The 18,258-nt window shown below is 28.2% G+C and overlaps 1 protein-coding gene across 1 annotated transcript in view; it reads left to right on the top strand.

Annotated features, from left to right (window-relative positions):
- Positions 1-18,258, top strand: part of da (transcription factor daughterless) — a 526,412-nt gene that overhangs the window by 441,203 nt on the left and 66,951 nt on the right. Inside the window, exons 9-10 of the mRNA XM_075363694.1 lie at positions 1,665-1,832; positions 2,375-2,437. Of these exons, the coding sequence (XP_075219809.1) occupies positions 1,665-1,832; positions 2,375-2,437 (231 nt within the window). The remainder of the gene's footprint in view (positions 1-1,664; positions 1,833-2,374; positions 2,438-18,258) is intronic.

Genomic DNA, 18,258 nt, shown 5'->3' with positions numbered 1-18,258 from the left:
TCGTGTGTTGTCTTTTGATTCAGTGCATCAGTTTATTCTCATCTGCTTTGCATGTTCCTTAGTATAATTCACTTTGGTTTGTTGGTACATTGTTTCACAAATTATTTTCTATTACAGTTGTAGTATTAAATTTTGGTATTTTGAATTTTTATATTTTGTTGCAGTGATTCCTGTTTCTAACACTATAGAGGAGTCTTTATAATTAAGAAAGATATAAATGAAACAGGCAATTTTCCAGTTTTCTTATTGAATGTCTATGAGTTTTTACAGAACTTTGATATCTTACAGATACTTTCTACTCATTTATTTTGTCTCATTCATAACTTACCATTCTCAATAAAAAATAAATTTCAAACAAATGCATTCTACCCAATAAATAAAATATTATTTTGAATTATAGTAAATACATTCATTTTATTAACATGAATTAGAGCATGATAACACAATGTACTTTGTTTACATTTTTGATTATAAAGTATTAGTTATTCATAATTATGAAAGCTTTTTAAGTATGATGTTTTGTACCTTTTTGTTTTATCATTCACAAACTATATGAAATCAAGCCTGATTTTTTGCAGCATTATATTTGAAAAACTGACCAAAGCATATTAAATTTTTTTTATTTTGTTAAGAACAAAGCTTCAGTACCATCATAAACTTATAAGTTTATGATAGTACTGAAGCCGGTAACTGTGATTAATGAATTACATAATGTAAAGATTAATAAATATATAATCAAATATGTCAAAGTATTGATACATTTATAACTTCATTCAGATTTTTCTGTGTACTCTAGATGTACTAAATACAACATAATAAAAATGGCTTGCCTGCTTATTTGCACTTAATTAATAGTTTTCAACATTCAAGCTATGTTTTTATAGTAAATTTAAAGATACAATTTATACCAAATAATGATAATAACTATAGATAGAAGTATTTTAGAACAGCTCTGTTGTCTTGCTAACATGTGGATTAGTTATGGCAACTTTTAGCCAGATAGCAGTGATTTTGTAAATATAATTATTACAGCATGACAGTATTGCCTATAAACAATTATGTGTCTACTGTCTGCCATAAATCAGGATATGCAGTTGGTTTCATTACTATCGTTTCAGCTTCATGGTCCCTTCTACTTATTTAAAATTTAGTTTTCTATTCTGTTTAATTAAATAAGCTTATGGCAGCAATTTTTTACTTGCTGCTTTGTGGAATGAAGCATCATTGCTTACCATTTGTTGCAATGTATACTAACTGTCAACTATGCTTCTAGATGTTATAGTCATTCTATAAAGTATTTTCAGACATAAACATGGAGAGCTATAAAAATAAACAAATAACTACACTAAAATATTTCTGCATATTCAGGTTAAAAATTCCGACTGTTAAATGATTAAGTAATTGTCTACAACATTCAACATTTAAACAGTCATTCGTATGCTGTAATTAATTATACAATTACAGTGGTACATTGTATAAAGAATTTGATGGTTAAAGATGTTCTTAGAAAGAACATACTTTGGATAACAACACAGACTTTCTTATTTGCATTATAGTTGACAGTGTTGTAAAGAGTAACCACTGTAATTTTGAAGTATTCATTTATTTTTATACATTGTGTAGAAATTATTTTTAGTTGCACTATTGTCAATGTATGTTAACAGATATACCCGACTGACCAAAGTGTAAGCAGCTACAGTTCAAACCCATCGACACCAGTTAGCTCGCCACCACCATTAACCGGAGGTACTGCAGGTGCTGGTGCATGGTCACATCCACCGCCTCACCCTGGATCTCCACACTTCCCACCTGATCATCGCACTCTCCACATGGTCAGTTCAGTACGTTTAATTTATATTTAAATTAATTAAACTGTTATGTCTATGTTTAGCTATTATAGATAGTGCTATGATTTATTTTTAATTTTTTTTAATAGTATTTAATACTGAAATAATTATATGTTTTTTATTGTTGCATTTTTTACCTTATTTGGTTTATTAAAAATCATGCTTTTAGCCAAGCAATTTTTTTATTGCATTTTTATTATAGTGTTATTACTTAATTCTAATAAATAAATACTTGAATACAGCATGTTAAATAGAAATAGTTCACATACTTTTATTTAAAAGATACTAATTAAAGATCTTTTTATTGTATTTTATCTATTTTTTATGTTTTACATAAATATGATCACTTATTTTAGCATTTTTATAATTTTTTGTTGCTTTTCATTATATAATTTGTAAATATTTTAATTAATTTTTATACTTAAGTTACAAGAGAGACATACAACAATTTAAAATTTTGTTGTTGTCTCTTTTGTTTCTGTTACATTTTGTTTTTGCACGTTTTGTGTGTTGTGTGCTGTGTAAAGGGTCCCCCTGAGCAGCAGTTGTTAGATGATGCCATCGGACACCTGAGAGAACATCATCCTGAGGTAAAATCTTAGCTACTAATTTTTTTTATTATTTTTAGATATTCGTAACAAAGTTTTTATTTTATTTTTATTTTTTTTTTTTTGCTTGTAATTATATTTTCATTATCGCTACTGTTATTGAGTTTTCTATTGGTGTGTAAAAAAATCTTGCTTGTTAAAATAAAACTGTTGGTATTTTGAATTTGTCATCGATGTGTAATATTGATTGTTAAAATAGCATTTTTGGTGTTTTAAAACTAGGAGGTGAATTATATTGTTTTGGTCTCTTCTAGTTTTATTACAACCTCAACCAATAAACATATTTATTTTATAGTGTTTATTGTGAATTTCATAATTTTAAGTGTATGGAATTTTGTTACGTCTATTTAGAAATATGTTTGTTTTGTAGTTTTAATTTAACATTTTATATCATTTTTAAATATATTATCCAATTGTGCTATATATTTTTGCTACTTGTAAACTGAATGGATTTTTTACTCGTGGATATTTCTAAAATATTATTCCTTTTGTGCCATGAAAAAACAATAATCTAAACTGTTTTCATTCTGTGAATAGTTTTTTTTTTTTAATAACCTCTGTATTGTTTACTATATAGTATAAGTCAGTAGTTAACTGAATTTTCAAGAGATTTTCTGTAATGTTAAAAGTATTGAATCCATACAATATTGCAGTAATGTAGAAAAAATCCTGTTTGCCATCACAAAATCTGTTAACATAATTATCTGAATAAATTATCTGACCTTACCATATGAGTCAGCAGGAGTCAACAGATCAGTATATTATTTGTTTAGGTAAGTTTATTTGATACAGTGATTTCTACCATATTTCCTGGAATGTTAAGAATAGGTGCAGTTTTTATTTCCCAAATTTTCTGTAATTCAGAATTTTCCATCTTTCATAACTGGAATTTCATAAATTTTGTCAGAGTGATACGAATAGATGACAGACATATGTATCTAAGCATACATAATGTATATTTGTATGCTTATACAAATGTATAAGCATACTAGAAGCGTGGGGTCATTCCTACCAACCCTAGATGCTCAGGAACAAAAATCCCATTTATATTTGATTTATCCTCATATAAAATTGTTTGTAAGTTTCTGTGGTAAAATGTATTGTAGGTTAATTTCATAAATCATAAAAATACTTTATTAAAAGAAATTTGTTTTTAAAATTAATAATCTACCTAGTGAAATTATTTACATGAAATACATAAACCCTTTTTTCTATTGTAATTTATTTATGCTAAAATATCTGGTCCTGTCGTATAAAAAAATTATTGAGGAAGTAACCACTACATAAAAGCATCTCAACCATTTATTTTCCTGATTGGAAATAAGCTAAAAACCTTTATGCCCTTTTAAGAATAAGCTTCAATTTTTATGATTTATAACCAAAGCAAAAGAAGTTGCTTTAGTGGAAGTTTCTTATCCGTTATTGAGCTAATTCATTTATTAGGATACTACTAAGAGTAGGTGTTATGCTTGTTTTTCATTTCTGTTCCCATAAGTTTAGTCAAAATCTTAGATTTGTGATATGCAAAGTACAATGAATAAAATTAATAATTTTAAGTTTTCTTTCTTTCTTTGCTCATTTAACTGATTTGATGTACCCCTCTCAATTTCCTTTTATTTTGCAATAATTTTATAACTTCAGTATTTCTCCTGCATCCTTGATTATTTGTTTTGCGTATTTTAATCATTTTCTTCCTTTACAATTTTTATATTTTTTGGTTTCTTCTACAATCAAATTAACTAACACAATGTCTTTTTGTGTACCACACTAACCATGCTCACTTACATGTTACAATTGTCTCTTTTCCAATTCATATTAACATCGCGATTTCTTTCTCTATCAGTCCATCTAATTTGCAAAGACTCTTTTACCTCTACTCTTTGTTCTTCTGGCTTAACTGTTGTCTGTTTTTCTTTGCCATATAGTAAGTACATTCTTTAGAAAAAAGCACCACAGTCTCTATAAATATTAAGAAAAATCTGTTCTTAAAAGCAGCAGATTTTTTTCTACATGAAAGCATTTCTGGCTTAGCTTCTTTGCTTTTCATATTCTCCTTACTTCATACATAATCTAACATCATGTGAGTTAGCTATCGTACCACTAAATATTGTTAGCTATCTTGATATTGTTCTTTCATCTACTTTTTTTACTATTGTTTGCTTTCAGATTGAATTTCTTAAAATCAAGCAATGAACTCATATGATTCTTCTGACATTTAAAAAAGAAAATCCATTTTTTCAACCAAAATAACCTACAGTATCATCAGGAAATCTTTAACATTTTTATATTTTGTTCTTGGACTGTTACCCCAGCCTCAAATATTTCTTTACTAGTTTTCTGCTCTTCTTATAGCTGCCAGATTCTTATGCAAACTGTAAATATCTTGTTTCTTTTTTTTAAATTAAATTCTATTCTCCTTCAAATTTTAAACTTTCTATTCCATTTTACATTATGAAATTCTTATTTAAAATGAGTAAACACTATGTTTGTTAGATTTTCTTCAATATTAATCTCGGAACTAAAATTGTGTACCCATATTCTTACTATAATTTTCATTTACATTTTTGGTTGTGTATGTGTACAAAAATTTGTTTTCTTGTTTCTTAATTATTTACATACAGCATAACCCAGCTTTTTTTTTCTTTTATGTTCCAGTTTATATCATTTTTGTCAACTTCCAGAACTAAACCTTTACAAATACTAGTGAGATTTTTACTATCAGGCAAAACAGTGATATGATGATGTAATAATAATGTAGTTCAATTAAATTTACTTGTAATTTATGAATTTATTCATAAACAGTGAACAGTGAACAGGGAGGTGAATAACTTTATTATTAGGATTGTATTACCTGGGTTTCACAGGTTCTGTCATTCATCTACTTGCAAATTGTCCTAGTTTTGTCATGTATTTTCCTGTTTTTTTAATGCAATTATAATTATTAACCTGCAATTTGGTTGGAGAATTAATGATTTAACCTTAACTGTGTGATTTCCTTGAAATGTTGATTCTCATGTAACAACTTGTCATCATAATGTTGTTGTTGTGGTCGTATTTAAATTAGGTCCCAAGTTTTTTTATGTTCATTTAATACGACCATCATCTTTCAAAACATTTGTTCTTGTTATTGAATATTAAAAAATTGCGTTTTATGTATTTTATAACACCTAATTGTTAAAATTAATTAAAGTGTCTCAGTTTGTTTTCTTTAATAGTCATCTTAATTTCTTATTTAAAACAATGTATATTGTGATTAGTTTTATTCTATTGTAAAATTTACCTGATATTAAGATTTCCATTAGTTTTTAAACTTATTTTTAAAAGCATTAATTTTTTAGTCAAAATCTTAAAATTATGAAAGTTCAAAATATTTAAAAAACATCAAAACAGTAAATGTACAATAGCTCAGAAAATTAGTAGTAAAGTTCATATTTAAACAAATATGTTCATAAGTAGTATATCAACTGGCATTTCTGTAGACTTGAATAAATAAGAATTATCTTTTTACGCAGTAGTACTTACATCAGGTTACTTAAGTATTTTGCTGTTCAAATCTTTTGGTTTGGTTCTCTGCTGAGCTGGTGTTACACTGTTTGTCATAGGATCTGGTCTATAATGAACATTGTTATTTTCTGAGAAAACAAGCTGACTAGCCCCGCTTATTTTGCAGTGTGTTTTATGTGCTATAAGAGTATGAAAAAATCTTTATTATCTAATACAGTGCATCAATACGTAGTATCCAGTTGGTAATGAATTACAATAAATAAAATGTTGCATACAAATGATACTGTTGGATTCTATATTTTATTTTGTATTCTATGTTGAGTTCTAGTTTACATTGTATCTATTTATTTAATGATCTATCCTTTTAATGCTTGACTGAAATAGGCTACAAAACTATTTAACAAACTTCAAAATTCAACTTCTAGAATCATCATGACATACCCGTTAATTGATTTTTGGTATTTTTTTTTATAAATCTTATTTCAAAATATTTTCTAGGAATTCTGCTTCTTCCCACAGTAAATATTGGTTTATTAGCAATTTTATGCTCAGAATAAATTTTAACAAAAAGTTTACTGACTAAATTTTAAGGTCATAAAATGAACACTTATGCGGAACACCCTCACAGATGATTTTCATTTCAAAACCTTAATCTTCATAAACCGTAGTATATTTGAAATTTTTTTCAGGATATGTCTATAGAAAGTTTTACTACTAAGAAGTAAACCATTTGAAATGTGTAATTACAGTTGAGACATGTTAATCCAACTTTTGATAAATCAGATTTCCAATAATCCACCACTGCTACAATTCAAAATAAGCTAATCAAAGTCAAAACAAGCATGAATACCACAGTACAAATGTATTTAATGACAATGATTTACATCACACAATTTTTATGCTAAAACATACATTATGTACGTTATTGTAAACACAGTAAAAGAGAATAAAGAAATTCTAGTTTATGAAAGTAAACAATTTATATTTTTTAGCACTGTATTTTAGATCAGTCTACCCTATCCATCAGGAAATGAGTATTAGATGCTGTAACAGGAATTCAAGTTGTAAACTATAAACCTCCTCTACATACTTTCTTAGTTCACCTCTATTAACTAACAGTTACAGCAATGATGTTCTTTTTTATTTTGTAATAAATTTATGGACGAAATCTTTGTCAAAAGCAGTTTATTATTATTTGCTGTTGTATGAACTTATTTAGTTTTTCTCTTAATCGCAAATAAATTTCTAAAATTTAGTACTTTATTATGGTAGCACAATAATTTTGAACATACTTAGTATTTATAATATAATAGTGAATTATATAATATTACTTGAAGGATACTTTAATTTTAGTTTTTGATTTGATAAAACATTGTTCTGTCTTTATAATTCATTTTATAACAGTGTTGGCTTTGTTGACAGACTATAGTTATAAATGAAAACATATCCCCCTTACCATTGTATGTTAAATTTCAAGCTTTCAGTTGTGTCAGTAAATATGAGACTTGTTAATATAGCTTGTTATCTTGGAGTATGTGTAGTTACTGTTGGTGATTGGATATGCAATCGCGTAAAAAAATGTATTAATGACAATATATTTCTTATTATAAACTTGGTTCTATCCTTTTTTTATTCATTTGAAGGACCTTGTTAGATCAGTTTATCAAGACCCTGTTATATGTTTATTAGGAAGATGTTTTGAAAACTTTGATAAGTCTCTACTCATTTTACTCGAGTTAAAATTATTTCATTTTATGTTACTTTCACAGTTAAGTATATCTTATAGTAAAATATAAACTTAACAAAATTTCAGTAGGCACTGTCTAGAAGTTTTATTTTTGTTTTAGTAAGTGATCCAAAAATAATTAAGTTCTCTGCGTTTAACAAAATTGCAAGTGTCGGTTTCAAATAAGTTGATGTATTCATTATGTCTTGAAAAAAACATTGTATTATAATAAGGAAATATTTCTTTAGTTCAGTTTTTAGTTACTTTTAAATGTCTGGTAACTGCATCAAGAATTCAATATTACGCAAGGATGTGCAGTGTACACTAGGCATTTTTTATTAGTTTGTTTAATTGTTTTGCTGATTGTTGCTTTAATAAATCATTGTTGTAGTGATAGCATGATTTAATGTTTATAATAATTTATTATTGAACTATAATTTGTATTATACTCATTTGTAATTTTATACCCTGTTTCTGAATACCATGATTACAGTCAGTTAATAGTTAAGAACATATAATAACTAAACATTAGTAATTTTTATGTTTAACTGTGTCTTACTGTTTTTCTTTTGATTAAGGTTTGACATTGTGCTTACCAAAAGTGATGTTTTGTATATATAAAAAATATAAATATAGTGTAAACATTTTCTGATTAATTTAATTGTGATAAAAATATTATAAATAACTGTAAATATTCTATCAAAATTACACAAATCATTTTTGAGAAATTTAGCATTGCAATTTTGGTCAGTAGTGGCTGTGGCTGTGTCTATTAGTTAAAAGTGGTAAACTCTGTGTTCAGTTTTAGCTCATTCTAATGTTATTAGAACTATGAGACCAGTTGACTACCCTTACAACCTATTTTGACGTGCAAAACACTGGACTCTTTAATTCTTATCATGTTATGTCATAAAGAAATTTGAAAAGAGATCTTGTACTTTTCCACTTTTTTCTGTGTTTTATCTACAGATGCTGTAGTTCTGACTATATAAACATATTTCACTGGCTACAAAATATATACCCATATAAGCAGCTGTACTTGGGCTTTTGCTTATAATTGCTGTAAGGAAATAATTAATCTTTCCAGTAGTTGTGATGTGTTTCTGAAAGTTTTCTTTATTGGAGTTTACAGTTTATCAAGGCACTACTGCTTTGTGTAGCTTACAACCAGTCCGATGAATTATGTTTAACTACTAATTAACAGTTCAGGAAAACAGGAAAATAAATGTTTACCGATCGTTCAAAAAATTTCCAGAAAATATTAAAAACTGTAAAAATCTCATAGATAAAAATTAAAGTGATATCAAATCAAGTAAGTCAAAACTGATTTTTCAAAATTTAGCATGTGAATTTATAACCTTTGTAATTAGTTATATGTAAAACAGAAAAAGACTGTTATTACATTGTTTTTATATTAAAAATTTGATTGTAACCTAATTTTTAAACATTAAATAAATAATCCTAATCGATTAATCATTAATCACTTTTTAATGATAATTACCTCACATGTTTTTAATGAAAACAATTTTTTTATCAGATGTAGAAATTATGTCTTGTTGAAGTATAGTTAAAAATACACACCATAAATCCTCAGTTACCAGTACACTGTTACTTTTAGAAAATGAATATGAAAATTATATTTTCACATTCATATTCATAATTCAATCAAGCTTTGAATTGAATTATGATTTGTGTTTATTAGATTAGGTAATGAATTGGCTTGTGCTTGTCAAATATAAGGACTTAAAGACTTCCAATACCTTATAGAAATGAAATAATATGATCCCTTAAATTTATTCATAAAACATCAATGTAAAAATATTTTTGTTTTATTCAAAACTTCCAAAAATTTCGTGCAATGCTCATATAAATTCAGATGATTTAAGCGTTTTACTCATAGAAAGTACTAACACCACTGAAACAAAATAGTGTAGTCATAAGCATATAAGTTTTATTTAATAATTCACACCATTGAAATAATTGTATATCTCTATTGAGATAGTTCTTTTATAGAATGTTCTTGTAATTTTCACTTAACAGAAACTCTTGAGAAAGTTTAATCCTCAGAAATAGCTTAGAAAATATATAAGTTACTCTGAATTTTATAAAAATCAATTTACTTTAGAAATACATATTAGCTGAAAAATCGCTTATAAGAAAATTGAAGTGATATTAAACATTTCACAAATAAAACAGAATTGTACATTAATTTAATAACAGATTTTACACAAAGTAGCTTGGTATAATAATTTTTCCTGAGGAGATCCATCAGCACATGTAGAGTATAGTGACATTGCTGGTAAGAAAAGTAAAGATGATGAAAAATAATTATGGTTGCAAGAGGTTCTAAAGCAAAGTAAACATGTCTGTTTCTGATTAGACACTTAATATTATTTACTGTTTCTCTTTTTCTCATTAATATTTTTCAAGGCTATATTATGATTTTTATTTTTTTTAGTGAATATCTACACATTTTTGTGCATTAATATTTTTTTTTTTTTAATTCAGACTGATTTTAATCCATGAATGATAATCACTTTTAAAACAAAATAAGGTTAGATGATACAATAATTATAACTTAGGTATAACTGAGTGGGCTAGTGACTAATATTAAACTATATTTGGTTTTTGTACTTAGTCTTACCATATAGATAACGTTCATGATAAGATATTGGATTTCAGCTTAAAATATAGGTTAGATTTGTTCGTATTATGCAACATTTGGTTAAATTCCAGTGTAAAGATTTTAATTTTCACTATTACAGGTTGTAAACTATTTGTTATTGCTTTGCTCTGGTTAGAATGTTCTCTCTTGTATGGTTATGAAAAGACTAATCTGTTGCTTCTATTTTTTTAATGTTATTTGCTATTAAATATTTGGAGGAAAATAATGAAATCACAAACAAATATTGACATTGTAAATTATTGAATTTGTAATCATGTTATTTTTGAAATTATTATAATTAACAATGAATTTAAATTTAATTACCCATATTTTCACTTCTGAAGTTAACACTCATTTTCCAAAAAATCTTTATATAAGTTTACTTACCATTCCTCAACTGCCTGAAGAAACTGAGATGTTTTTGCTAATTGTTGACTTTTAGAATATTTCCCTCAAAATTTATTGTTATTGCATGTAATTAGGCTTAAAAAAAATAATAAATATTCTCTTAGATCAATGAAATGAAACCCCAAGAATCATGAGCTCATTTAGAAAGCAGGTTCAGATTTAGCAATAAGTTATTTGTATGAGTTCAATAATCCAGCAGCCCTCCAACAAATCTTTTTCAAAATATTTTTTGTAAGCCTGTTTGTGTAAGAGGTTTTGGAAAACAGATTAATTTAATTATTGGACATTCTTTTAGGCTATATTTTTTTAATTGGGTATTTTTAAATTGCTATTTTTTTAATAGATATCTTTATAATTAATAATTAAAGTCCCATTCACCAACAATTCCCTTATACATACGTTGAAGCATTTTCAGAATAAAATTCCATCATCAGGAACATAAAAATTTATATTATAATCTTAATAAACTAATACTTCTTATGTAAATTTGTTTATGTAACGTAATATAATATAATAATGGTCATATTATATTAATATGTAAAACAAATTGTTAGGGATGTAGGATGTAGAGGGTATACTGAAATGAAACGACTAGCACTAGATAGGGAATCTTGGAGAGCTGCATCAAACCAGTCAAATGACTGAAGACAAAAAAAAAAAATATTATATTAAGTTAATTATGTAACATAAACAAATTTACATGATAAAGAAGTTTTAATTTTATTAAGATTATAACATAAATTTTTAAGTTCCTGATGATTGAATTTTATTATGAAAGCTCTTGAACATATGTACAAGGGAATTGTTGGTGAGTAGGCTCTTTAATTATTAATTATATAATCATACCAACGGGCCATGTTTGATAGAATTATTATATATCTTTATAAAGCATTTCATGTAGCTTGTGCAAATCTTAGGGTTCTTTTGATAGAGTTGTATAATGTTTTAATTAATAGAAAAAATTCACGTGTTTAGCCAATTCTTTAATGGGTAAGTACACATACACTTTACAAGGGTAGGGTGAAAATTTTCAGGCCTGGGTAATAAAACAACATATTTCTATGTATATTTTGATTTATTTTTCCACATAGTCACCATTAAAGTTTATACACATAGCTCAGCATTTACAAGAGCACTTATGGCAGTTAAGTATATCAATTTATCCAACTCCTTAAAATAATCATCTATGGTGGCAGTAACTTCATTACTGGTTGAAAATCTCTTCCCTTCAAGCCATTTCTTTAGGTTAGGAAAAAAGTGATAGTCACTGGGAGCCAGATCAGGTGAAATATGAAGGGTGTTGAAGCAATTTGAACCATAATTCATTGATTTTTGTCATTGCAATGACTAAAGTGTAAGCTGAAGCAATTTCTTGATGGAAAAGCACTTTCTTTTTTGCCAAAAGTGGTCATTTTTCCTAAATTTCATTGCTGAGATGCTGCAATAGAGTCACATAATATTCACCATTTATTGTTGTTTCACCCATTTAAGATATAATCAGTGAAAATTGTTCTACATGCATCCCAAAAAGTGGTTGCTATAACTTTGTTGTACAAAAAGTCATTTTCGCTTTTTTTGGAGCAGGTTAACTTTTTCAACCTATTGTTTGACTGTTGTTTTGTCTCAGGAGTGTAATAATGAACCCAAGTCTCATCAACCATCACAGATTAATGTAAAACTTCCTCTGGATTGCGCTAAAACAGCTCAAGACAATTGCTTGAAATATTTCTTCAGCTCTGTCTTTGGTGACTAGGACTTTGGCATCCATCTAGCACACAGCTTGTTCAAGCCCAAATGTTCATGCAAAATATTCCATATGTGTTTTGTTGACATGCCTACAGACTCTGCTAACTCACTGATCTGCCAAAATGATTTTATGCATTTTTTCTTTTTCTGGTGTAGTCACTTCAGAAGGGCGTTCACTGTGTGGTTCATTGCTAGTGCGTGTTCAATCCATTTTTAACTCTGTAACTCATCCTTTAATTGTTGAATTTGATGGAGAAGAGTCTCTCAGTGTTGTATCAATCTCTTCTTTAATTTCCTGTGCACTTAATCCTTTCAGAAACTGTATTTAATCACTGCACAAATTTCTAAATTTTTTCATTTTCCAAAAAAATACCCTAATTCTCCACTTTGACAGCCTTTAAATATCAAACTATGTGGTGCAGCGACTTGAAAAACTTATAGTAAACTAATGAAGAATGGAATCATTCGATGCCATTGAGAGATTAAACGTGCTAATGTCATCTCTGTGTGAGGCCTGGAACTTTTACCCCCAAACTTCCCTTTTACCCTGGAATATATCCCATCCTTGTAGTTCAGTTTTAACCACACATTTTATAAGGTCATACATATATGGGACAAACTATTGTGTAGTAAATGGTATTATAAAGTAATTGACATGTTACTAACTGCAACAGTGAACTTTTTTTAGTGATTTAAAAAATTACAATTTCACAGAATAAGATATTACCCAGGAATAAAAGCAAATACTCATACAAACATAAATTCCTGCTACCATCTGATCATGCTTGTCAAGATCAGATTTAATTTCACCTTTGTTTTGTAGAATTTTTTGTTGTTTCTAGTTTTTATTTTCGTGTAATATTACTTACATATTTGTGTGGAACTGTTTGGGTTCATCTTTTTTCACACATGTGCATTCTTTGTCAAAATCTTTGCTTTTTTCACTACTTCTTTTTACCATGAATCAGTAATTTACTGTCTTATTCTAAAATGACCATATACTTAATTATCATATGGTACTTCCAGATCAATTGCTTAACCCTTATCATAAATTTTATAAGAGAAATTTAAAAAGCAGTACTATAAACAGTCTTTTCTAAAATGATGCTTCACCTATTAAACACAGAAAATCATGAATGCAAATTTTTTTATAGATTTAACAACTGATCTCATATAACAAAAAGATATGACTAGTAAACATTCTAAAATGTGGAAGTAAAGCTGTGTAATTAGCAGTAAAGTTGTACTTAATGAGTAGATACTGTACCTTGAAGTATCAGTATACGAGGATCATTCAAGTATAAAATGGAATTTGTTTACATAGCTTTATTGTTATTAGATAATATTACAAATAATTTTTTTTATTTTTCTACATAGTTTCCTTCAACAAAAATACATTTTCTCCACTGGATAGGTAGCTCCTTAATCCCTTCATCAAAAAAACAAGATGTCTGCCTCAACAACCAGTTGCACATATAATCATCAATTGTAGCATCATCTTCATCTCCTTTCCTAAAGTTTCTTTCAGTGAATCAAACCTATGGAAATCATATGGTAACAATCCTGGACTGTACGGTGAGTGTTCAAGAGGTGGCCAATGAATTTTAGTGAGTTTATCATGAGTCTGAGCTGCTGTGCATTGTCATGGAGAAGGAGGACGTTGTGAACAGGCATTGTTTGTTGCAATATGCAGCCCTGACATCATCCAACAACTGGCAGTAGTACGCCACATTTACAGTCCTTCATTCATTCAGGAAATCAATCAGCAGCACACCTTTTGAGTCCAAAAACAGAGTTGCCAGAAATTTTCTAACTGGCAAGCCTTGATTGATAACCCCCTCACTTTTAACACCACTCCATATTTGTTCTCTTGCTTTGCAGGGTGTATTGGTGAATCCACATTTTGTCACAGGTCACAGTATGGTCCAAAAATGCCTCTCCTTCTTCCTCAAAATGTTTCAGAAGCCGCTGACAGACTTCTTTCTGGGCATTTCTCTATTCCTCAGTGAGAAGATGTGGAACCCACCTCGCCAATCCTCTGCTGTTTCCAAGAGTGTCTGACAACAGTGTATCCACATTTCCAACACTTATACCCACCTCTGATGCAATTTCAGCAATGGTTGTGTGGAGGTCACTTTCCAAAAAGTTCATGAACAACCTGAAAGTTATCATCAATGATGCTGGTCTTCCAACAATGTTTGTGATTTTCATCATGGCCACTTCAAAATGTTTTGGTTCAATCAATTATTTCAAATTTGACAGAGTAGCATCTTCTAACTGAGCCTGGAGTTGAGTCAAGAATTCATTGGATTTAACAAAAGCATTATAAATGTGACTATTTAATTAATATTGTAGGTGACTCTAACTGCTTGTAATTAGAGCATTGTTTTTAATTATCAGTCATTGATTTGTGTTATACTTTTCTAAGTTAATTTCTTTTCTATAATTTTTAACTTTCAAGACATTTACTACTTCACACATCTTGAATTTTCTTCTTCATGTATTCTAATATTTATCTTCCCAAACAGTTTTTATACTTTATGTAACCAAATTAACTAAATGTCCTAATTTGTCACACCAACCTATTTCTTTTTTTTTATACCATAGACTAATTAATTAGCACTTAATGAAATATTTATGATAGATGCATGAAGTGACTTTTTTTGTTTAGAAATACTTTTATAAAATTATTTTTTGTGGATCTCCACACTGCGCTGTTTGCAGACTATTTTGATACCAAATTAGTGGTGCATAAATATTTTGTATGATTTTCTTTAAGAGTTATTTCCGTGGTAAGATGTACAACTGATTATGAAAAAACAATGCTACTAATTTACAAGATGATTTTTCTGTTTTATTTTTTATCCACAGACCTGAATACTTTTTTTAAATAAAAAAAAAAAACTTTTGTAATAGCTAGAAAAAAATAGTTTATGAATTTTTCAGTGATACCAAAAGAGGCAGTCAAATAGATCTGTGTGCTCTGCTCCTCAAAAGAAGTCTAGTACGTGTGTCCTTTTTACAGGTTTGGATCTCACTGGATTTATATAGTCATTGAACTTTATATATAATTTCTATAATATCCATTACCTATAGTTCCCAAAAATCTATTAAAATCTTAAAATGGAAAAAACTTATTACAGGAGCAAAAAATTGATTAGTGTATGATTTATTATACAACATTAGAAATATGATAACAATAAACAAAACACATCACTCCTGAATATACCATTTGTCCCGAAAACAATTTCTGCCTATCTTACATTATCTTTCATTATCTACTGTAAATGTGATTAAGTGATTTTTATCAGCTGTTGTACAAGTGACTTTTTACCAACTGGGTGTGCAATAGAAGCTTTATTTTAGTTTCTGGATTAGTATTGTTCTAAGTAGATAAACCAGTGAAGTCAATTTTGATTCTCAACAGGAGTTTTAAATTTTTATTGTGCTATTTTTAAAGGAGAGTACAAGGTTCAGTTATCTGATGTTAGATACATTAGCTTTGTTAGGAATCTAATTAAATAATCCATTTTAGAAGAATTATAAAAAGTGTGATCCTTAAAATCTTGATCTATTAATATTTAGCAGGAATTGAATTAGATTAGTTGGAAGACCAGGTAGGTATTATTTTATTTGGAACAAGATCAGTTTGGTTAGGGTAAGTAGGAAATTAGTTAAATTAATCATTCTTGAATAATTTTAAAACAAAATTTGAACATTTTTATTTTGTTGGAATAGATTTAAAGTAATTGTTATTTTCACTTCTTTGGTTATTTCATCACATTTGTTTTGATAAAGTGTTTGGTTTCCATTTTTTCACAGTTATATTTTTCAACCTGCTTTGAAATCACTGGTGAGGGTTTTTCTTTTCTTTTTTTGATCGGGTAGCTGCCATAAAAGTTTTTTATAGTATTAAATATGTTAACATCAACTCACAATTAAAAAACATGATTAATGTGACCTCATTTTAAAAGAGGATTTTCTTTTCAAAAATTTCTGTTATGCATTTTTGTGCATTTTTTTTATTTTTAAAGTAAATGCTTTACCTTACAATTAGGAAAACAACAGGATGTCTTCCAGAGGAAAATTATTTTGATCAGTGCAAGTTAAAAACCTGTTTATGTATTTTTATGCTGAACTGTGCAATGCTTAATTTACGTCATTCATAATCTACATATTTTTAGTCACTGGTTGATTGTCTGTGACTTCAAGTCAATTTTTCACAGTAATAAGTTAACAAAATTAAAAAGTTACTTTTGATTAATTGTGAATCAGATTTATTCCAATTAATATAATTATTTTTGGTGCAAAAGCATAATACAGCTCCTGAATTTTTCACAAGTTTGATATGTTTATTCATGATTTATGTTTTTTTATTTCGTTTTCCACTGATTTTCCCAAACTTTTAATCAGTGATTCTCAATGTTTTTAGCTCTACAATCCCCAAAAAGTAAAAAAAATATATAATGAATATTTCGCAACCCCTCCCCCAACCACAACTCATTGAAACCTAGTTAAAACTATTCAACTGCATTGATAACGATGGGTATGAACATGTATGTATGAAGTGTACAAACATGAGCAATTTACAGGTTCCACCTTGATGTGTATGTGCGCCTTGTAATTTGGTCTACTTTGATAATATTTGCTGTGAGAGCATCATGCTCTAGCATGCATATGATATGTATGTATGTCATGCTCTCTGTAGTATGAAAGAGGTGTAAGGGATTGCAGATTGTCAGTTTGGTTTTGAATGCAAAGCTTGTGTCTGGTGCCTTTATTTAAGTTTGTAAAAGCATAGAGCATAGTTTCATTAAAAAAAATAATAATAATTGTTTTGATTTTTTAGTGTGCAGTCAAATGGTGTGACTGGTTTTTTTTTTTAACTTAGATTCTTATGCAAAATAGACAAATTTGTGAAAAATCAAAATGAGCCATCTATATCCAGTGAATTGATTGGTAAAAATATAAGACTGTAGTATGATATTTATTTAAATTATGGTTTTACCTCATTAAATGGAAAGCTACAGTGCGTTGTTTGCTTTCAAGTCCTCTCTGGTGAAAATATGAAGCCATCAAAATAAATTTGACACTTGGAAACTAAACATCCAGATCATAAAAAGCAAACCCTTGGAAGTTTTCAAAAGAAAATTGCATACTTTGAGAAATCAACAAGCTTCTATTTGTAAATCAAGCCATAGTGATAAGTACTCTTGAAGCATCATATCTCACAGCATTAAGAGTAGCTAAAATGTCCAAACCCCATACAGTTGCAGAAAGCCTCATATTGCATGGCTCAATTGATATGCTCAGTTTTTTTATAGGTGTGGAAGAAGCAAAAAATTGAAAAAAAATTTCGCTTTCTAACAACACACTATCAAGGCAAGTCGATGACATGACTGCCATCAGATAATTCAGCAAGTGAGTTTTAAGTGAATTTTTTTAGTATTCAATATGATAAATGAACAGTTATGGCAAACATTTCTCAGTTCTTATGTTTTGTGAGATATGAATTCAATAGGGACAGATCAATCAAAGAGAATATGTTGTTTTGCAAATTAATACCTTGTCATGCAATAGGACAATGTCTTTTTGATGTTTTTTTATGAAGCTACTAATAACTGTGATATAGATTGGATAAAATATATTGCAGTAATGCAGTGATGATGCAAAGGCAATAACAAGAAAGAACAGTGAATTTCTGAAAAAAATTAAAATATTACTTTATACCGAGAGCGGAATGGATGCTGTACT

Source organism: Lycorma delicatula, chromosome 4 (genome assembly GCF_047948215.1).
Source record: "Lycorma delicatula isolate Av1 chromosome 4, ASM4794821v1, whole genome shotgun sequence".
NCBI classification, from domain to species: Eukaryota; Metazoa; Arthropoda; class Insecta; order Hemiptera; family Fulgoridae; genus Lycorma; species Lycorma delicatula.
The sequence above is the reverse complement of the archived record's forward strand: the minus strand, read 5'-3'. Positions and strand labels throughout refer to the sequence as shown.